This window comes from Echinops telfairi, unplaced genomic scaffold (assembly GCF_000313985.2).
Source record: "Echinops telfairi isolate 266 unplaced genomic scaffold, ASM31398v2 ScPeMD7_23;HRSCAF=83, whole genome shotgun sequence".
Lineage (NCBI taxonomy): Eukaryota > Metazoa > Chordata > Mammalia > Afrosoricida > Tenrecidae > Echinops > Echinops telfairi.
Window position 1 is genome coordinate 53,103,675 of NW_022103920.1, and position 23,018 is coordinate 53,126,692.

Sequence of the window (23,018 nt, forward strand, 5' to 3'; positions counted from 1 at the left end):
TCCCTTGGAGACCAGTAACGCCATTAGCATGCTAAAGGTTCTGAGAACCGCTGTAATTAAGAAAACAAAGAAACAAGTGTTTAACTTTGTTATTCATAGAATTTCTTAAACAGGCTTGACCCCAGTCCCACCAGGAACACCCGATAGAACACACCTCAGATTGCTTGGTTGTTCCAGCCAAGACCCAGTGGAGAGTCGCTGCCGTCAGCCCAGGGTGCCGGCATCATACCTCACACACGTCTGACACCGTTTCCTTAGAGATTCCTTGATTTAATTATTTAGAGTCCTCTAAAACACAAATCTTCCTAGAGGGAGCACCCTTTTGAGCCATTTTCAACTTGTCTCTTGTATGGAATAGGAGAAATTAACTGATCAAAGGATAGAGGGGAAGGTTGGTGCGAGGACTCACAAGATGGGGAAGGGTGCTTGGAACTGACAGACAAATGGCTTTTTATGTTTTTGCCTCCAGTCAGCTAGGAAGACCACTTCCCAATCACTCAGCATCCCCAGGTGAGCAATCACATGAGTACCCCAATTTCTCCAACAGCGTAAAAAATGTTCCTGGCAGCCCTCCCCTCCCCCAGAAAACTGTGAAGACTGGCAGGCTAGGAGTGAGGGCACCAAGATGCGCTGTATACACACAGAAGCACAGGCCACTCGAAAGGGTTTACTGTAACCGGGAGGGCTCCTTCCAAGGGCAGGGGACATTCAGACACCACGAAATCCTAAACTCACACTGGGCCCCACACACAAAAGCAAACAACCTTTGCATTTGGATGAGAAAGAAAGAGGTCATTTCTCTCTTTTGTTCAGCTTTAGAAACAAAGAGGCTTTCCCGAGCTGATTCCCAAGTCCAGGCAAGCAAGAACGTATGCTGGGAATGTAAGTGAAACTGTGTAATTTTGAAGCTCGATGTATACAGGAGGTTACTTAGCATAAAACGAGAAAGGATTCATGCAGGTCGGTATGTCGTTGCCACTAAGATGGTTTTATAACAGCATAGACTTGAAATGTGCCCGGTGGTATCCGGAGATGTTCTAAACTTGGTCTTGGGGAAAACGTGTGTTTCTCTTGCTCATGGGGATCATTCAGATTAGATGGATGCCATTATCATTAGGATCAGCCAGGAGGCTTCTATGAACTAATGATGCCAGGATTTGGGTCCCGGAGGAACTGTAGGCACAAGGAAATTGATTCGCTCTGCCAAAATCTTCTTCAGAAAGTCAATTGTCTAGGTAACTGCTCAGTTGACAGAATTAATCTTTATTACAACGTATTTTTATGATGTAAAAAAGAAGCTGTGGTGTAAACAATCAAGCAGTCCGTCTCCCAGCATCACAGAAAGCATGTTTTTGGTTTTTTCCCATGGAGCCAAAGCCACAGAGAGCAAGGACAGCTGACCAGGCTCTGCAGTGACCAGTGGCCGAGCCGTTAAAGAGGCCCAGTGAGCAGGAGCCAGCCCCTCCTGAAATCTGATGATGACTTTAGAAATGGATAAAATGAGGTCACGTGCCCATGTTTCTGCTCGACGCCACAAGTCCAGGAAAAAAGCATAAGATGCCTACACTGCACATTCAGGGAGTCCCATAATGACACTCTGTACTCGTCGGGCCAGGAAAATTAGCAAGTTATTTGGCACCACCGACTGAATTGACCGTCTTCCACTCCACAGGCATGAGTATATTATCAACATAAATCTGCCTTGGACAGTGTGGGAGGCGTCTGGAGTAATCAGCAAGTTAGGCCACTGCTCCAGGAAAAATACTTCCAGCATATCCAAATCAGATAGACGTCCATCCAGTTTCCCTTAGGTATGGAAGTCTACAGCACTCCTAAGAACCTCAGCCCCTTTTCTTTCATTTTCTCCCTCACCGAGGATTGGCGAAGACATCATCTCCAGCCGTTAAACGGAGAACCCAACATACCTGAGGAGCCCTGGTGGCGTCGTGGTTAGGAGTTGGGCTGCTCAGCTCAAGGCCAGCAGCTACCAACGACCAGTCTCTCCACAGGAGAAAGATGAGGCTTTCTAATGCCATAAAGCGTTACAGACCAGCAAGCCCACAGGGACAGCTCTCGCCGACCCGACAGGGTCACTATACATAAGAGCTGATTCCATGGCAGTGAGGTTAACATTGTATGAAAGAGCTGGTGTTCGTGATCTTTTTTCTTCTGGGTTAATAGTTCCAGCCTATTTGACCCCCAACTGAGCTTTTCCAACTCTTGCATCATTTCCCCTTGACCTGTCATTTTACCCTGTGGATCGTCCCCCAACCGAAAATAGCTTGCCTTCCCTCACAGCAATGACCACAAAGACGAGCTGGAGGGGCCAATTAGTATAATAACTTCATACGTAGGTGAATAAACTAGGTGCCTAGCTAACATACTTTAAAGACCTTGGTAACTGACATGATAAATACAACGCTAGGAAGCTGCTACAAGGTTCCTCTGGCCTTCCTGGGTTTGTCTTCCGCAGCTCCTGACAGCATTCAGCTCCATGTCCATTCTGACAATGAGAACCTCACGCTGGCTGCTCCTGAATCAATTCTGAGATGTAGAACTGCTGAGATAGTAAATATTTGTAGGAATAGACAGTTCCATCTTTCTCCTGGGGAGATGCTTGAACCACTGACTTTGCAATTAGCAGCCCAACACTTAACATGAGAAACTTAGCATATTACAAGTTCAATGACTTTTTTTGTTTGTCTTAGTTAAATGCTCTCCTTCAGCCGTGCATCTGATGATATCTTGTTTTCTCCGCATGCATACACATTTGTATTCCTCTTAAAGGCCTTATTCCAAGAAGCGCAAAACAAAACGTGTCTGTGGGATACCTCAGTGGTCCCCACCACCAAGCTGCACACTGAGCAATCGTGATCTTCCAGACACATCAATCTTAAGGGTTCTTGGATATGGTGTTTGATGGAGGCAAAGGAAGATTCTTAATGGTGGCTTGCTAACTACCGGTATTTATCTCAAAGGCACATAATTGCTCTACTCTAAACAGTGCTTTAAAAACAAGTATCATTTACTTGAATTAAATTACACTGTATAGCCCCTTATTTACCCAACACTTGAAAATAATGTAAACCCAATAGCCCAGAAAGCGTTTCTGAATGAAAAAGATTCTACGAGATAAACCTAAAGCCATACCCATTTCAATTTATTCAGCATATATATATGAGCGAGAGAGAGAGATGGGTATGATGTAATCCAATACCTAACCCACTGGTAGCAAGTCTTTTCCAGTTCATAACAATCCTATACCAGGTTTCTCCGACTATAATTCTTCACTGGAGCAAGCTTCTGTCAATACTTGAAAACAACACAAGCAAAGAGTCTAAGATCAATTTATTGCATGGTATTTCTCCGTCCCACTTTGTTTTCCTTTAAGTGAAAGTCTCCCCTACATGGGGAGACTGTGCTTTCTGCAGAGAGATCCCTACTCATGAGCAGCAAGTTAAGATGGCTGCCTTACTTGGCACAATTTCAGAGATGTTGGGAGAGAGCTCTTCAGCAAATAAATATGACGAATCCAATGGATACTTAGCTCATTCAGTCAAGAATAATTTAGGCTGACTTAGCTCTAGGCACTGGGGAAGCAATAACGAACAAAGCACACAAACCTTCCGTACATATTGTCAATATCCTAATGGGGAAGGAAAGCACAAAGAAAAGCCAATAATATGCAATACATCAAGTGGCAAAGAGTGACATGGATAAATGGGTCAAATAACAGGGCATAGGCAAATAGAATATTCTGAGGAGAGACTTCTTTCCTAAAAGGTGTTCGGGGAAGGCCTCTTTGATAAGGTGGCATTTGGGGAGCGAGCTGACACAAACGAAGGCAGCGAGTCATGCCAGGATCTCCAGGAAAACATTTGAAGGCGAAGAACAGCGAATGAGAAGGGCCACATTTGGGAGGCTAGCAGAGGCCAGTGTGGCCAGATTGGAAATGAACAAGGATGAAAGTTGGAGAAGACAGGGCCAGAGAGGAAGTAGACCATGGACTGCTTTAGAGGTCATTGTTAAAATCTCATACTCTCCTGATGAGAGAAATGGGACGTCACTAGAAGGGTGTCAGCAGAGGGGTGGCATGAGCTGCCCTTCAAAGCCTCTTTGTGCCTGTGTGGTCAGAAAACAAGAGAGGGGCCCGTGAAAGAGATCAGGTTGGAAACCTTTGTGTTGAGTGGTTGAAGCCGGAGTGACAGCAGAGGAAGTTCGTAGAGTATTAAACAATTTACAGGAAGGAAGCAGAATTCACTCATGAGAGAGGAGGACTGATGCCTGCCATTGTTCGATGACAGCTGAACACTTGGTTTCAGACTTGGATCGCTAGGTCTCGGAGCATGTGCTGCTGCTACTAGTTGTTTGGACTTCAGGGGGAACAAGTTTCTGATCCTGGTCTGGGGACGCATCAGCATAAAGAGAAGAAAAGCCAGAGGTGTCTGGCAATAAAGAGGAGAAGAGAGTATAGTATTCGTGGAATAGTACACAGAATGACTGAGCCCTTTCGTTGACAATTGCCATTATCCATCCACTTTTGTTCTTCCCGAAGGAGGAAAAGGAGAGGGAAAGAGCATCAGAAAGATGACATGAAGTGCTAAAACTGTAGTAAGGCATTTGGTTGGAATTTAACAAGATGCAGTCAAGGACAAAGAACTCTTTCTGCTAAGGTACTCAAGCTGTAAAATGGGCACGTGATGTATCTTTTCTTCTGTTTTCCCGACTCTTGCCTCATAAGAAGGAATCACGGCATGGAGAAATATTTGGCTTTTCCACAGTCCTCCTTCTGGGTGTGCTGTAGTCTGGGCGGCGGGCTGCTAACCACGACATTGATGGCGTGAGCCCACCAGCCACTTGTGTAAAGATTTAGTCTGGGAAACCCTAATTTAGGGTCACTATGAGCTGGAATCGACTCAATAACCATGGATCTAACTCCATATTGGGGAACAAACTCCTGGGCTTACCAACTTCAACCCACAGTAGGATGAATATCATTCCCTCGTAGATCTGCTATGAACAGTTTGAGATCATTACTTGGATCATAAAAGGGAAACATCCCCTGGAGAACTGGTCCATATTTCTGCCGAGCGTGGTTGGAGGTTCTAGCAGGGAAGGCCCGCACTACTCATACACCCTTGACTGACAGGATGGTCCTCTTCAATCACTCAGACAGCCTCCTTTTGAAGGGACGCACATAGAGCAGTGAGGGAGGAAGGGCACACCTGCCTAGCCAGCCAGATCAGGAGGGTGACTGATGTCCAATGCAGATTGCCCTCACCTCCCAGACCCTATTTTTTGATCATGGGCTCTCTCTCTATCGAGGCTACCAAGCCCGTGGGCAGTAAACTCATGATCTACCCTGCTGGCACGTGGTAGTCACTGGATGACCTTCTGAAGTGGAGCAAGAGGCTCTAGCACAAGTGAAATAAGGTAAAGGGTCGTAAAAGGGGTTCTGAAAGACAGGACAGCAACGAGCCAGCGGAAACTGGACTCAGGCATTGAAAGATTTAAGCAAGCAGACATCCTGGGAAAAATTAGTTTGGGTCACCAAGAGCAAGGAAATGGAACAGATGGGGTCAGAGTGGAATATCTGTTCTGTTTAAATGTTTATTTTTTTTCCCTGAGGCAGATGTATTACGCAGTTATAGTAACACACTGATTCTCAGGAACCATGTCTCAGCTCTAAACTGACTAACAGACTTGGCATCCATAAGAAGCTATTAAATGAACACGCTTGGCCGTGACTGAGAGCCCCGTTACCTGAAGAACAGGAGGGTCATTTCTCCAAAGCCTGGCCAGCCTGTGTAGTCCTGGGGAAGAGAAGCGGATCTCACAGAGCAATAAGACGAAGCTGCTACTTGACTGCACTGATCCCCAATGCTTCGCCAAGCTTGTGAAGCAGGAAAAAATGTCTTTTGAAGGATGTGAACTTTCCCTTTATGATCAGTGGTGGTGGAAAGATTAGGAATTTTTCAGCTCGCCAAAAGTGTTCACTTTGAATGGCAAAACATACCACCTTAGCCCAGAATAAGCTGTCATCCTGAGTCCTAGGAAACCCAAAAATAAACCTGCATGCCTCTTTTTTAAACCAAGATCTAATGTACATTTATTCTTAACACGCGAAACATATAAAGATTTCATACGTGATAAATGATATTCATTAAACCAAAACAGGAGGAAAAGGAGGAATTTATATCAAGTTTTAGGTACAGTGTTTTGAATACAAATAGGCAGATTTAATCACTGAAAAAAAATCTCAATTGTGTTTCTTCATCAGGAACTTTAACGGAACCTAGAACTTTTTCATGCCTCTTATTTCTGGCAAAATAAAATGGTTACAGAAATTTGTTTAACTGTACTTTAGAGAATGAATTAAATTTACACCATTACAAGTCTTCATGAGCATTTCATTAAAAGAATAGCAAAAGCTCATCACGTGCACAAACACACACAGCTGATAGCACCTTGCTCTTGCACATAATTGACTACCCTGGGGAATAACAGATGGGCTCACGTGGGAGGGGTATGTAAACTATTTATGAAAGACAAAGCAATTGATAGAGTTAACTCATAAAACAATTCCTTCTATCTGTGCAAAAATGAGAATATAGTTTACATACGAAAGTGTATTGGCAAAAGCTACAGAGGAAACCAAAAAAGAGAAGCATTAAAATGCAAGGTGCCGCTGACGCACTCACTCCAAGAGCTTCCTCGGGGGAGGGAGTTGCAGAGTCTCGTGTGTTCGGTGCTATTACACTTATAAGAAGACTCTAAAGTTACATTATTTTCCTCCAAAATCGTTTAGATATTCTGACATAGGGGATTCCCTTTACTGCTCTCATGAAGCAGGTAAATGACTCAAAGATATGCTGTGAACTTCCATCGTGATGTCCATGGAGTGGATAAGTGCAAGACCATGTTCAAGGAGAACCTGATGTTTCCTACATACAGGGTCAGTCGTTAAACAATCAGAATGCAAGCAGCAAGCCGGCTGTAGGTGCACACTTGACAGCGTTCCATCAAATTCCCCAATAGCCTGGGATGATCAGAGTGGGTTGTGATACAGTCTTAAGACGGCAGATAGAAAGGGTCTTAGCCTAGTGCAGGGTAGATAGAGAGAGGGCCTTAGCACACCAGTTCTCCCTGTCTTTCCCCCACGACACATCATTCTTCTCAATCTCTGAAAATGAAAAACCTCCGCAGAAGTAATAAAACTTGATCCTGGAGAAGATAAAGAGATTAGTCAAAATGTCAAAGGCAGCAGGCTTGCCACGGTGAGCTCACAACCTGAGCCAGTTCTCTCTGCAGGGATAGTTGATGGTCATTGCCACAACGTGCCATGAGTGGCGGAAAGCCCAGCTGACCCCAAACAAAGCTGCCCAAGAACCTCCCATTTGCAGAACAGTTTTTCAAGTTAAAAAAAACAAAAAACATTTCGTTTTCCTCTTGAAACTTCTACTTTCATAATGCAAACAGTTATATGGCTACGTATTTGCCTGTGCCTAGATTTTTCACAAAAACAAAGCCTTAACAAGTGAATAGCTAATAACTGCCTCTGGGAAGGCTAAGTGTCAGGAAAGAGGAAGACTGTCCCTTCCCAGCCTAGCTGGGCACCATGACACTACTGTCATTCAAAAGCATCAGCCTTTGGAATGTCTTCTTTTCTGAAGGTTGCCATGAAATTGAAATCTCAACCTCCAGCCCTCCCTAATGTTTTCAGAGTTCAAACCATTTCTTAGCGTGAAATTGAAAGATGATTTGTGGGATGATATCAAGGCTATCTCTAAACAGATGTCCCATCTTGTCGTGAAATGAGTATTTAATATAACTATCTTGAAGAAAATGGCGGTGAGCATTCAATTTTACACCTTGCATTTTAACCGGTTTATCAAAGTTAATATTAAAACCACACGTGACTTCTCTCAACAAGGATTGTGCTTCTAGTTGGGGTATGTTCTAGGAGGGAAACTAATATTAGGCAAAACGAATTTACAAAGTTTACCTGCCACCTTATTGAATCATGTATCATCTTCTAAAGCCAAGGTTCAAACAACTTTTTACAATGATGTTAACGTGTTTCTGAGATTGCCTGGGCTGTTGTCCATGTGGCCCACTCAGCTAACTGACTCTTTTGTCCTTGTGTGTTCCAGCCTCCGCCAGCACGTATGTCCCAACAGTATGCAACGGGCGGGAAGTCCTCGACTCCACCACCTCATCCCTGTGATTGTGAATGGCAGTTCAGTTATTGTGTGTTTAGACTGTTAGACAAACATCACGTGCAGCTCCAGAAAACGAAACAGAGCAAATGAACAACCCTGGTACCTTTTTTTAGAAACAGTAATAAATTATTTTTGAGGACTGTACAGTAGTGATATGCTAGGCATTTTTAGACTGATTTGAGTGCCCCTATTATTAACAATCCCCCAGTTACATGGAAATAACCATTGCTTACAGAGGTGAGCAGTGGTAACAGGGTCTGACAGGGTCAGGCTACTAAAAAATATGGTGGCAATATTAGGTAACTTTTTTCCTATAAAGTTTTTGTAGGTCCTTGTTGTAACTAATTTAGGATGCGTTTCTATATTGTATATTAAAGTTACTTTATGTGTAACAGATTGTTTTTCTCAGCCCAAAATTTAAAAAGCATCTGTATTAATATATTGACAATAAAACCTTCAAGGTTTTCTGGCATGGTGGATAATGGTTTGTTCTTTTTGAATCACTTAAGATAATTTTAATATGTTGACCTCAAATCATTTCTACTTTTCTACTTTTCATGTTGAAAGAAATGGTCTAACTTGGCTTCCCTTTGCAGCTACACATGTTTGAACACGATTTATTACCTTACCAGCAATCGACCCTTCCTTGCAGCTCACAATAGTCAAAGACTGGCTGGAACACCTGACAAGATTGAGCCATGTCAGATGACAACACAGGTCCTGGTTGTCCGACCTATGTCAAAGTAGCATGGCAGTCGGCATTTGCCAAAGTGGGGCTCTAAATGCAGAACCTACCCGGAAAGGTGGGATGGCTCTCAGTGCCCCAAAGAACCTGAATTAGTAGTTAGGACGCTGGAAATGTGTCTTTCCATCCCACTGGAAAATAAGACTCTCCATAGCTGATGAGGCAATAACAATGAAGAATCTTTGATTTTCCCATCCTTTCCAAAGTCCCAGGAGCGATGTGTGAGCACATGGGTTTGTCACTAAACTAGACTATTGTACTAACCGAAATAAAGGTGTGCACAAGAAAAGCATGTCTAATTATTTTCCTTGAAACTTTTGAGCCAAAAACCATTGATTCATGTAGTAAGCGTTTCTGAGACCCAACCTGCCAGGTCCTGTGCCAGGGCCCATGGAGAGAGGGGTTTCACTCCCCGTGGCCGCTGTAACAACTCACCACAAACTGGTTGGCTTGAAGGCACCATCCCTAAAGCTGCCTGTCCAAAATCAAACTATCAATGGGGCTGCACTCCCGACAGAAGCATGGATTCCCTACAGAATCTATTCCATCCCTCTTTGAGCTTCTCGATTGCCAGCTTCTTTGGCTTGGGACTAACTCACTCCAATCTCTGCCTCTATCTTCACGTCGGATTCTTCTCCACATCCGTTTTCTCCTCTGTGTGCCTCTTATTTGAACATAAAGTCCATCCTCACTGCCACTGAGTCAATGCTGACTCCTAGAGACCCCCTGTGGGCTGCAGAGACTGGAACTGTTCTAGGGAGTAGAAAGTCCAGTCTTTCGCTCGCAGAGCTGCTGGTGGTTTCGAACTGCCCACCAGGAGGACTGCAGCCCAATGTGTAACCACTACACCAACAGGGCTCCTTAGATCAATATAGACACCTTACTGAATTTAAGGTGCACCAAGATAATCCAAAGGCACCCTCGTGGCATATAGTGGGTTATGCATTGGGCTACTAACTGCAAGGTCTGTAGTTTGAAACCCAGCTGCTCCACAGGACAAAGATGAGGCTCCTCCAACCAAGAGTTACGGTCCTGGAAACCCCCATGAGCAGTTCTGTCCTATAGACTTGGTGCTACCGGCTTGCTCTGAGTGAGAATTCAGTCAAGGGCAGTGAGAGAAGGCAATCCCGGAGTTTGTCCTCATCTCTATAACCTTAACCCAATTACAGCTGCAAAGATCCTTTTCCCAAATAAAGTAACATTCAGAGATTCAAGGGAAAGGATTGGGCCTGTTCTGGAGGGGGCACTATTTAGCTCACTACCAAGAGAAAGATGAATATGATCTAGTCCTTCTGCTTTTGAGAATCAAAATTAGAAAAGAAGCCACAGGCTGCATTACCAAGGCCTAGATAATCAAGACATAGTGATAACCATTTTTAAAACATCCAAAAATAATGAACACGTCACTAAAAACCAACAGGACTGGCCTTGGAGGAAATAAAAGTGAGGAGTCAGGTGTTAGAAATTCTTCTCTTCATTCTCTAAGCACTTGCATCAGCAACCTAATCAATCACTCCCAAACCCACCAGATGCTCAAAGACAACGGTGCTCACCAGTCCTTGAAATCTCATATTCAAACAAGAACCTAGAATTTGCAGAGCAGGTGGGGTAGGTCGGGTAATAGATTCAACAGTGGTGGATGACAAAAAGGAATTCTGCTGTGACTGAAACTGGCAGGAATGCTAGCTAAGTGTGCTCCGAACGAGCATCTGCTCAGGATGAAGGCTGAGGCAAGGCTGGTATGAGAGAAAATAAACTCAGCCCACTGATGAAAAGTGACAGTCTGAGGAAGACAATATCAGATGGGTGGCTCAGAGACCCTGCTGATGCCTCCAACATTCAAACTGATCGTAGCTCTTGGAAAACAAGACACTTAAGCTTGTGTGTGACTCTTAAGAAAAGTGTCTTTGGAGAGCTGGATTTTGACCCGTGGCTATTATTTCATACCCTGCTAGTACTCTGAAAAATGCACAAACTGGCAGTTTTTGTCATCTTCTTCTTCCTGGCCATAAGCTTTGTTGTCGATTTGAAAGTGCATCATCTAGCATGTAACCCCTGGAGAAATCTTAAAAATAAAACAAACTATGTATGCAAAATAACAGCTATAACATCTTTTACATAAGCCAGTTCAAAACTGGTTTTTCTACAATAACATTTCATCCTTTCTCAGTGTAACTAGGTGAGCCTATCCATCTTTGCAAGAGAATTATAGAAACTAAGGGGCCCAATCCGAATGACATACAAAAAATACACCAGAACCTAATAATATGCCTATCATTGACGTTTGTTTGTATGTCTATGGCACCTGAAGTGCTTCTGCTCGTCTTTAGTTTAACTATTAATAGACTCTCTTACTCAAGTTTATTGTGGTAAAATAAAATGGTCCCATATTCCTGCTGTGAGACAAATTGGCTAGTGGGCCATGCAAAGCCAAAGTAGGGTAGTAATTCAGTCAGTGTATTTTCACAGTCTTCAGCTTCCGACTTCTCTCAGCCTTACGTGCCCAACCTGAGAGCTCTGGGCCCCAGAGTTCTCCAGCACAGGGCTGTAAACCTGGGCAAGCCAAGTAAAGTGCACAGATAGATGTGTAGATTGTAACCTCCTCTGCTCTGGCGACTAAGGTCCGACCAATAAATATCACAATCATCACGCCTACCTCGTAACAGGTTTGTTGTCCAGCTGTTTCTGACTCCCAGCGACCCTGTCTACGAGAGCAGGAAACGCAGCCCAGTCCTGCACCAGCTTCACAAGTGTTCCTCGGTCTGAGTCCTTTATTCAAGCCACCGTGTCAGTGCATCTTGTTGAGAGAGTTTCTCTGTTTTTGACCCTCTTTTACCAAGAGTGACACCTTTCTCCAGGAACTGGTCCCTCTTGGTAACATGTTCAAGACCCGTAGACATAATTATTATCGCCGCCCTTGCCTCCCAGTTTCTCTTCTGGGAGTCCATGGTAACTTCTATACTTTGCCAATATCACAATTCAAATGCATCCACTTTTCTGGTCTTCCTTATTCATTGTCCAGATTTTTCATGTATAAGAGACCATGGAAAAATGCCATCTTTGGGGTCAGGTGCATCTTAGTACCCCAAGTGGTAGCTTTGCTTTTTAAATTCTAAAGCTTTTTTACAGCAGAATTATCAATAAACCCTTTGATTTCATGACTATTGCTTCCATGGGTGTTGATTATGGATCCAAGTAAAATTAAATCCTTGGCGATCTTAATCTTTTCCTCATTCATGCTAATGTTGCTTATGGATGCAGTTATGAAGACGTGGTTTCGTGCCCTGGTGTAATACACACTGAAGGCTGTATTCTTTTATCCTCATCAGTAAAGGCGTCAAGTTCTCTTCATTCTCAGCAAGCAAGTTTGTGCCATCTGCATGGGGAAGGTTGTTACCGGGGCTTGCTGCTGCTCCATCCTGATGATGCCGCTTCGTGTAGACTGCTGCTATTTGTTCAGCAGGACTGAAGGACGATGGCGAAAAGATACAACCCTGATGAGCACCTTTCCTGGTTTTAAACCATGCAGTGACCCCTTGTTTTGTCCCAAGTACTGCTTCTTGGACTAGGGACTGGTTCCACAAGAGCACAATAAAGTGTTCTGGAACTCCATTCTTTGCAACGTTATCCATAATTTTTATGAGTCGAATGCCTTTGCATAGTCAACAAAACACAGGTGATATTTAGCGATATGCTTTGCTTTCAAACAAGATATATCTAATATCAGCAATGCTATTCCCTTGTTCCATTTCCTCTTCTCAATCTAGCTTGAATTCTTGGCAGTTCCCTGCCTATCTATTCCTGCAACCATTGAATCATCAGCAAAATTTTGTGAGATGAATGATATTATTCAATATTTCCATTCTTTTCAATCCCTTTCCTTTGGAATAATTGCCCATATAGGTTTCTCTCTTCTAGTCAGTGGGCCAATTTTCTTGGCATAGATGACTGAACACTTCCAGCATGGATACATTTGTTGAAAATGATTTTTGCCAAAACTTCCAGCGCACCTTGTACTTCTTTAGTACCATGGGCTAAAGCTCCTGGGATGGTTGAATGGCAACCAGTTCTGGTACCAAATCCAAAAACTACACACACTTCCAGCAAATTTACTCCTTTCAAATTTATTCCTCCCATTTTCTTTTTAGGCTTTCTGTCTCATTCAATATTCTGCCCATCGAATCCCTCAATAGTGCAACATCAAGCCTGATGTTTTTCTTCATTTGGTTCTAGAAATGCTGGATGGGCTCTTCTCGTTAGGCTTTTTAACTGTAGATATAATTCTGGATCTTCCTAATTCTACATTATAATACTTTGTCTTCTTGAGCTGCCTTTTGAAGCCTTCTGGTCAGTTCTTTTATGTGATTTCTTCTTTTCAGTTTAGTGGATTCAGAAGAAAAATCCAGAATCTCTTATGTTTTAGAAACTCTAATGATGCAGTATATTAAACTACTAATCAAAAGTCAGTGGTTCAGATCTACCAACTGCTTCACATGAAGAAACCTTTGGGAGCACATCTAGTCTGCTCTATAAGATCACTGTGAGTCAGGAGCAACTGAAAGGCAATAGTGAATGAGTGATATTTTGGTCTTTCCTTTTATTTAACTTATGATTTCATTTTTTTTCAAACCATTTTATTGGAGCTAATACAGATAGTATATCATTCCATAGTTCAATCAAATCAAGCAGTGTTGTGTAATTGCTACCACAATCAGTTTCAAAACAGTCTCTTCCTTCTTGAACTCCTTGATATCAGCTCTCTTTTACAACCCCTTCCCCCTTCCTACTCTTCCCTGCCCCCCAGGAAACCTTATTCTACTTGTCTATAGATTCATCACTCCTGGGTTTCATATACTGAAAAACAGAAAGACATATAAGCAAATTTCAAGAGAATTACCCCCAAAGACAAAATGACAAATTATATCTGAGATTTTATATACAGAACCCTTGGTTATAATGGAAATTAAGGACCACTTTGAACCAGTTTGAAGCTCTAGCCTATGGAGGGCTACAGTGACCCAAAACCAGGAGTCAGCAAGCCACAGCCAACAGTCAAATCTAGCCTGCCACCTGTTTTGCTAAACTGACAAGCACATTTCTATTTTTAATAGTTGGAAAAATAAAGAGTATTTAATGATACATAGAATTTATATGAAATTCAAATTTCAATGTTCATAAGCAAACTTTTATTGAAACTCAGTCATACACCTTAGTTTGCATAGTCTCTCTGGCTGCTTTCATGCTACAAATGGTAGATGTGAGTAGTTACAACAAAGACGATATGCCCTGAAAAGTCAAAAATCTACAGAAAGTTTACTGCCTTCTGACTTAAACCATTGCAATATTAATATTACTATCAATCCCACTACTCATATAAATTCATTTTCTTTTCAATTGGTCATCATCTTAAAAGTTGCACAAGTGCTTTTCATTTATGATCCTAACATGGATTCATTGGAAATGCTAAGCTAAAAGAAATAAAATCCAGTAAAATAGTAATCTTTTCTGATCGGTAACTATGAAGGTGAACTCCATGTTAGCTTCCAAAGAATAAGTCAGCTGTTGAGCTTTGTTTAAGTGTATTTTCCTTGAAAACTTTTCTTTAGCTCAACTTTAAGACTTAAGATTGTACATCTGGGATAATATTCATAGATACTATAAAGTAGATGTGACAGTATTCCAGGTTCTCTTATAGTCGATATTTTTTAGTGCCGAAAGATAAATGTGAGAAATAAACTGACAACTTAGCAAATGGAGTCATCTGGCCAACCCTACTCCCAGAAAATTGATTGTTAAGAGGAATGATTTGATATGAGCCTCCCACTAGGGATGATTGAAAACAGCAGAGAGTAGCTCTGTGGATAGAAGTCAAATGACACTTGGTTTGTCTTGTGGAAGTGTAGTCAATCATGACTCACCATCTGGGGACATGGAGGATTCTATTAGTAATGGCTGGACACAAGCAATTCTTCCATATAGCCCATTTAAATTACCCCATCTTCTTGGCAAGAAAATAATGACAAGTCTACGCAAAAATACTATGAAATATTTTTAATCCTAGAAATGATTACTAGTAATCAAAGGTGGGGAATAGTAATAATAAAATTCAGTCTTTTTAATCAAGTGAGCACATAAATTGTTCAACAGTGCTAAGTGGCATATCATTCACCCAGAGAAAGCATGTCTCATCCACTAGAAAATCAAAGTTAAATATGTCTTGAAAGATACTAAGAGACATTATAGGTAAGAGTTGACCTAATGAAGTATTTAAGGCAACAAACATGTGCCTTCTAGAGAAAAAAGTAATAATTTACCACTTGCGGGGGGAGGGCAAGATATGTCAATTTAAAGTCATAGGAACACGATTAAGTTGTTTATGTTTCTCAATGTTCCACTGAGATTTCTAAAGGCCTGATATTAAACCAGTGCTTCAAATTGGTTTGTTCCCATTCTACCCTACTGAGAATTTGCATTTCCACCCAGATAATCCGAATCAGAGTATGCATTTTTAACAAGAAAATGGGGATAAGAATTTCCTAGAGGTCGTGTTAAAATGTAGACTCTTATTCAGTATAGCTGGGGTAAAAATCTATGTTCCCAGCAGCGGGTAGAACCAGAATGTACTGATTTAAAGCTCTACATAAAATTGAAGTGAATCGTATAGCCAGGACTGGTATAAATATTCTCTTCACAAAATATTCTTCTCCGTGCTTCTTCCACACTTGGAATAAAATGGCAAAGCCATGGGATTCAAATGAAAAAAAAAAATTACAGTGTCTTTCCAAAGATAGAACTGAGCCTGATACCTAAAATCAGAAATGAAAAAAATAAGCTCTTCAAAATCAACTACATTTTCAGAGAGTTCATTAAAATTTAAGGCATTTTTGACATGTCAGATATTTTAGTCCAGTGACAGGAGAAGAAAGAAGCTACTGGGGTGCAAATCCCAATCATCTCCGGCTTGGAGCACACGGAGCATCGCTGAGGATGAAGAGAGAGGTGAGAGGCGGACAGGTGGAAACTTGCTGACTGTCCACTCTTGCACGACTTTGGCAGGGCTCCTCTGAAAGGGTGCGTTTCAAAGGGATTTGCCGTCTTCTGTTTAAATTTTTATCAAATGGGAAAATACTTATCAGCACTCTGCTGGCAAGACAGCCAGCAATGCCAAAATAGCTTTTTCTTTATAAAATGTTTCCAGAAACTAAAGTGGGACCTTCCAGAATCCCACTACAAACAGCAAACTAGTGGTCATCTCAACCTCTGTTCGAGTGCACCACAGTAGAGATGGATGCAAACGCAATATCCATTCGACAATAACCATAGAATACCCTAGGGTTTCACAGAAGACCAGCCAAATAAATGCAATGATTTATTTTTTTCTGCCATTTTCCACAAAAATAAAGACACTACTAGGTGAGTTAAGTTACAAGGCATATGTAATCAAAATGACTGCGACAAAATATTCAACAAACCCTGCCTCCAGACTCTGTGCCTCTGCCGGTCAGTCATTAGGCCTTGAGAAGATCTGGATTAGGATCTGCAAGGATGACTATGTTTGGAAACAAACTAAAGCACCATAGTGTTCATTCAAGGTCAGAAAACACCCCACCCTTTTATTTTCCACCACCACCCCCCACCCCCCCAGTTCAAAACCAATTAACCATTTACACAAAATTGATCAGGTCCAAATTCATTTAAACTTCTTTCAACAAATATCTGAAATGTGCCAATACTAGTAATCCATAATAGGAAACTCACAATTATTTGGATCACTTTTGAAGAACAACACTCAGTTCATTAACTGCTAATGGTACAACCACATTCTGATTACAAATACAGTTCTAGGCAATTTTCTGAAACTGAATTCTTGCTTTTGGGGTTTTAAGAGAAAAAAACTCATGTGCTTTAAAAGTCTTGCAGAAGAAAAATAATTATATAATCTTTCAAACTGACACTTGAAGTTAGCAAAACGATCCACATTTCCATTTTCTGGAGACCACAAAACTCTTCCAAAACGTTTTTACAATGATCCCGACTTAGAAAGCCATCCCATTTTCTATGCAAGTGATTTCATGAACAGGCTAGCCTAGTTTGTTTTTATTTTATTTCAAACACACATAAACTGCTCTAAGACCCTTGACAGTGACAAAGGGCGAGGTCATTTGGATGAACAGAGAGTCCAGCACTCTCCTCCTGGCGTTTTCTTCCCCTTCAGCACTTCTGTCAAGCGCCACCTTACATCTCAGAGGAGATTCTAAATTTGGATAACCCGGGCAGGGCTGACTTTTCCTTAAAAATTACTGTTAACTTAGGGTTCTGAAATAAGAGAAGATACCCTATGGAAAAAATGAAAAATTTATTGTCTTTCAATGCTCACCATTATTAATACAAAAGATTTTTTAAGGTCATGAAAATAAATAATGGGGAAAATAACTATGCCTTTAAAAAATTTCCAAATCTTTACCGAGATAGAAACAAAGGAGGGGCGGGGGGGACCATCAATGGGAAAACAACACATTATCTGCCCTGCAAAGCATACTTTTTCTGTAGAAGTTACAAACAATAGAAGTGACCCTTTAATTATATGGCATGCATCAGCAGTGCACTGGTGGGTTTAAACTGGGTTTTCTGTTAGGTTTATATACAGATAAATCTCTTCCTGAGTTGAGCTTCACCTTCAGTTGAGACCCAAACCACTCGCTTCCCTTTTTTGGCAAGGTACTTGACCATGTGATAAGGCAATCAAACGTTTCAACCTCCTTTCTTTTTCAGCAACTGGGTCCTCCTTTAAGGGGTCACCAATATGACAGGGGCCAAGTTCTAAACTGTGGCCCTGCCAACCTAGACATCAGGTCTCTGTGTCTCCTAGTCTGAAGGCGACAGCACTGCCTCTTCAGATATTTGGAGATCTTGAGGATTTCAGTTGAACAGATTCAAAATGGTCTTCTTTTTCCTAAAAGGAAAATACATAAAATCAACTACAATGGCAGTACGAGTTTAAGATCTTAAATGTCCAAAAGGAAATGCCCAGACATCATTTAAACTGACGTGCCTGTCACTAGTCACAGGCTTTTACATTTAAAAGTGGGTGAGTTAGTTAATTGTGCCAGCCTGGCCAATAATCACATGTGGTGCTGGTTGAAAGGTGGAGGGATAAATGGGTGGTGAGCCTCGGCCTTTCTAGTTCTCGGGTCTCTTGTTTTGTGATGGTTGCATCGGGTGCAGCTGCCTTAGCAGTTCCCTGCTTCAGCTTGCAAGACTGACTTCCTCCAAGACATCCCCAAGGAGAAGCCGCATGGATCTATCCCGATGCAGCCCTGGGTGCTGGAGCAGCCGTGTGGAGACCCCTGCCAGTGCTGAGATGTTCACACGTTCATGGACTCAGCTTTCCTCCTGCAGGCGGCATCATTGCCTCTGTTTTGTGAGGTGGAGGACTTTGTGGACTGGTGTTGGGTTAATGGGTTAATGTTGGACTTGTGGGCTTGGGCAGCATTGGGTTGGGATGTTTTCATGATGCACCTTTTCTTTACATAAAACTCTCTTATACGTGAGTCGCCGTGGATTTGTTTCTCCAAAGTACCCAGACTAATACAGTGGGTAACAGATATAAAAGAGGATGGCTACCCTGAAGGGCAGTTTTGATGTTCAGAAAATACGGCAGACAAATCTAAAATACAAGTAGGCACATGATTATAAGATGTACCAAAATATGTAGCTGTGATTCCTATGAATAACCAGAGACCCTCCCTAAGGGAACCCTCAACCTGGATGCTAAAAGAGGTGCCTTTGTTGCATTATGAGTGAGCATAGAACTGACAGAAACTAAATAGTCTCAATGTAACATGGTCTGAGTAAGAAGAAACCAAGAACACAAATAAGTAAGGAGGACACCAATGAGCCATAAGATCATCTGAATTTCCTGATACGTTTTAAGAAAATCTTCTAGAGATGTGGCTATTAAAGAAGCTCTACTTGAGAAACCTTGGTGGAGTAATGGATTTCACATTAGTCTTAGAACCACAAGGTCAGCAGTTCAAATCTATTAGCTGCTCTATGGGGAAAAGATGAGGCTTTATGTTCCTGTAAAAGATTCTCAGCCTTGAGAAAGCCAGAGGGACAGTTCTACTCTGTTTTCTAGGGTCACTCTGAGTCAAAATGAACTCAATGCTGAGTAGTTGGTTGAAAGCTGGGCTGCCAACTGAAAGGTCAATGGTTCCAACCCACCAGCTGCTCCTCAGGAGAAAGATGAGGCTGTCTGCTCCCCTCATAAAGATTTACAGTCTCGGAAGCTCTATGTAGACTATAAGTCAAAACTGATTCCATGGCAGTGGGTTTTTTGTTGTTAATTCAGCTATGCTTAAGTTCAGCAACTGATTGAAAGATTTGCATCCATCAGCTACGCCAGAGGAGAAAGACATGTCAGCCAGCTTCTGTAAAGAGGGCAACCCAAAACCCCACCTCCTGCATCGAGTCAACTCCAACACTAGTGACCCTGGCAACCTTCCAGTTAGCAGCCAAGGACCCCCCTGCTGCTGCCCTGCCAGAGCTCCCTTCTGAGTGCCATCAGGGTGACAGCTTGGTAATCTTTATGCACAAAGCAGAATGGAAGAGGCAGCTCCGCTTTGTCCTCCAGGGTCAGAGGGAGTCTGTATTGACTCCATAACACACACGAGACAATGACAAGCATACTAAAGATATTAAATTAGCCATCCTAGACAACAATTTTAATCTCAACTCCAATGTAGCATTTGCTGGTATTCTTCGAAACATTTAAAATTGTTAGGTAATCTTTCCAAACATTTAAAATCATGATTTTTTAATGGGAAAAAAAGAAATAAGGAGGGGGGTATTTCCCTCAACATTTTCTAGAACAAAAACTTCCTGAATGTTGCTGTATTAGGACCAGTGCTATTGAGGGGCAATAATAAATAGAAATAAATATGTGTGTATAGATTATATCTATTTAATCGTATATAAAGTAAAGGGAAAATGAGCAAGGGGAGTCCTAGGTATTGACCAGTGAGTGTGTGTCGAAAGTAAAAATGTGAAATGAGAAAATATCAGGAACTTAACATTGAGTAGCTGTCAGGAAGAATGTCGCTGGTTTTGTGTTTCCTCTCGTTTGGGTGGAGAAGTCCAAGGCACTGGACTGGATTTAGATCAGCAGTGGCGAGATGACCAAAGTCGCAGCAAGCGCACCCACATACTGGTTTCACCTGCCCTTGCTGAGCTAACAGCTCCGGAGAGCGCTCAGTGCAGACCTCGGCCCTCTCGCTGACTAGATCAGCCATAACACAGTTCCGATGAGTCGTCATGAAGCACACACTTAGGCACCCACCGTTTGCTGGGAACGGATAAGACTTCAGATAAACAAAAATGAAGGTACCAAAAGGTGCTCCTTCAAGGAGAAAACACTGTATTGCAGCAAGGTGCTCTGGGTTACAGTCATGAACAGACAGAGGAGAGGGAGGAAATGCACTGCTTCCTGTAAGATGAGGCGACTCAACATTTTCCTAGAGGAAAAAGGGTGAACTGTGGGGTCTCCTCGGTGTAACATTTGGAGTAAGACACGGAAAGCCCTTTGAAAAACCATTCTGGGTTCATGGGGGGTGGGGGGGGCCTACCAAGTCCCTGGTGCTGACCCAGGATTCTGATCCTGTGGCCGATGTGGTAGACCATCTATGTCAACGCTAGCTCCACGAATTGACTGGTTGCTTCCTGAACTGTATCCATCCATTTTTAAATTTCTAAGATATGAGCTAAGACCAAGCTGATGGTAAATTCTCAGTCCATAATTACACAAGTGCATTACAACACCACATTGCAGAAGAAAACTGGAGGGATGTGTGACCTCTAATTCATTGGCAAGCACGCAGACCTCTCGAGGTTTCCATTTCCTGATGGCTTCGATCAGGGTGCCACACAAGGGTTTCCCTTCAAACTGCAGCCTCACACATTGTCTAAAAAACCAACTTGTCTGAGAAGCACCTCCTTCTTTTATGACTGCACACCCTACCACATTCCCTCTCTTTTGCTCTAACTAATCCTACTCATTGTCCGCATTTGTGAGTTAGGAGTGAGACTGCTTGATTTGTGCCACAAATTAGATATTCCTAGAGATAAGGGCTGTGTTCTATTTCACAGATCCTTAAAATCCACAAACGGGCTAGCACAAAGTACCTCATAAAGAACTGGGGTAAACAAAAAAAAGACAACTGAAAATAAAAAAACAAATGACTGAGCCCCAAGTCCATGGTTAAACTGCCCAGTGCAGTAGTAGAGAAATACCAGATGATATATGGTTTTTAGGATATAGACTGGGCTGTATTAATAAACTTTGTATGTCATAACAGCTAGAAACCGTACTTCTTTGTTTGAAGAAGCCATGTGTAACATGGACAAATGCTGGAAATGGCGCTGGTACCAAGCAACAAACAATAAACAAAATTTTGATCTATCAATACAATGGAAATTATCCAGGATTTTATTTTACTTGGATCCACAATCAATGCTCATAGAAGCAGCAGTCATGAACCCAAAGGACGTATTGCAGTGGGCAAATCTGCTGCACAAGAAGTCTCTAAAGTGCCGAGGGGCAAGGATACCACTTTGAGCAAGGACTAAGGTGCTCCTGCGCGGGAGCCACAGTATTTTCAATTGCCTCATATGTATGTGAAAGTCGTACAATGAATAGATAAGGCTGAAGATGAACTGATGTGTCTGAACTGTATTACTGGTGGAAAATATACAGCATTTTGAAAGTTCTATCAGAACAACAAAAAATATGGTAGACTACCAGAACAGCTAACAAATCTGTCTTGGAAGAAATACAGCTACAATGCACCTTATAAGCAAGTATGGCCAGACTTTGTCACATACACTTCGAACATTCGAACATGTTACCGAGAGAGGCAAGGATTGACACAGAGATAGATAGCAACACTGGACTAAAGCATACCAATTGTGAGCAGAGTGAAGTCAATGTTTGTTCTGATGGACAAAGGATCGCTATGAGTAGGTAATCACGCCTAACGATACCATAATACATTAGAATGCTGCTCAGCATTAAAAATGAATCCATTACTGATTAACACAAAATAGATGAAAGAATTCTTACATAAAATACTACACACTGTATCAGTACAATCATTTGGAGTTCTGACAGACATAATCTATGACTTGTAAAACTCATTGCGGTGATTGCTTTTTGAAGGTGAAAGTCGATTATACATTGGGGGCATGAAGGTGATGCTAATGTCCTCTGTCTTGGTAGGACTGGGGGTTACAGGAGTGCACACATTTCTCAAAGCTCCTCAAATGATATATTTGTAATTTTTGCATTTCATTCTATGAAAAAAATTATCATAAAAGATATAAAATACTTATCAAAGACAATCAATAACATAATGGAAAGCATTGAAATCTGACACTTTGAAATGCCAACAACGCAAAAGGATGGGTTGATAAGTAAATAGAGGGATATAGAAATACATAATAAACCAATTATCATAAAATGTAGCTCGCAATGGAGAGGTCTGAGGGGCTGGCCCCAATCCCAATGACTACGTGGACACCTGCCTCTCCCCACAGAAGAATTTATTTCAAAGGACGGCACTGAATCTGCAGCTCCAGGAGAGGGGCATATCTGATCAGAGAACACGGGAGCAGATGAAGGGGAGGAGGAGAGAGTGGAGCACATCCTGGTCCACCAGCCCTTGAGGACGATGTTCCTGATTAGAGCAGCCAGTCCACAGAGAGGACCACATGGCCGGCCCCACTATGAGACATGACATCCCTCACTGACCCATGCCCCTGCAGGGGGACAGCACCGGAGACACGGTGTGGGAATTGCACCCGATCTGATCCCGCCACACCGAGACAAAACACAAAGGGGGTGCAATAGAACAACAAGGGAATGGAGCGGCGAGGTCCCCAGAGAATGCCAAAGGTGGACTTTGGGGCCAGGGCTTGGTGCCCCAACAGACTGGACTGGAAAACACTCCTAAAGGCCAACAAACAGTCCTTGAACTAACTACAAGCTTTTCTTTCTT

At 42.2% G+C, this 23,018-nt stretch overlaps 2 protein-coding genes across 3 annotated transcripts in view; one reads left to right on the plus strand and one right to left on the minus strand.

Moving 5' to 3' along the window:
* The window catches only part of GRM3 (glutamate metabotropic receptor 3), a 253,947-nt gene extending 245,253 nt beyond the window's left edge, over positions 1-8,694 (plus strand). Inside the window, exons 6-7 of the mRNA XM_045288986.1 lie at positions 814-882; positions 8,154-8,694. Of these exons, the coding sequence (XP_045144921.1) occupies positions 814-882; positions 8,154-8,227 (143 nt within the window). The 3' untranslated portion in view covers positions 8,228-8,694. The remainder of the gene's footprint in view (positions 1-813; positions 883-8,153) is intronic.
* Positions 8,695-16,855: 8,161 nt separating this feature from the next.
* The window catches only part of ELAPOR2 (endosome-lysosome associated apoptosis and autophagy regulator family member 2), a 124,190-nt gene continuing 118,027 nt past the window's right edge, over positions 16,856-23,018 (minus strand). For both annotated transcript variants that reach the window (XM_045288893.1, XM_004702635.2), the window contains one exon: positions 16,856-17,920. In XM_045288893.1, coding sequence (XP_045144828.1) covers positions 17,861-17,920 — 60 coding nt within the window. In that variant the 3' untranslated portion in view covers positions 16,856-17,860. The remainder of the gene's footprint in view (positions 17,921-23,018) is intronic.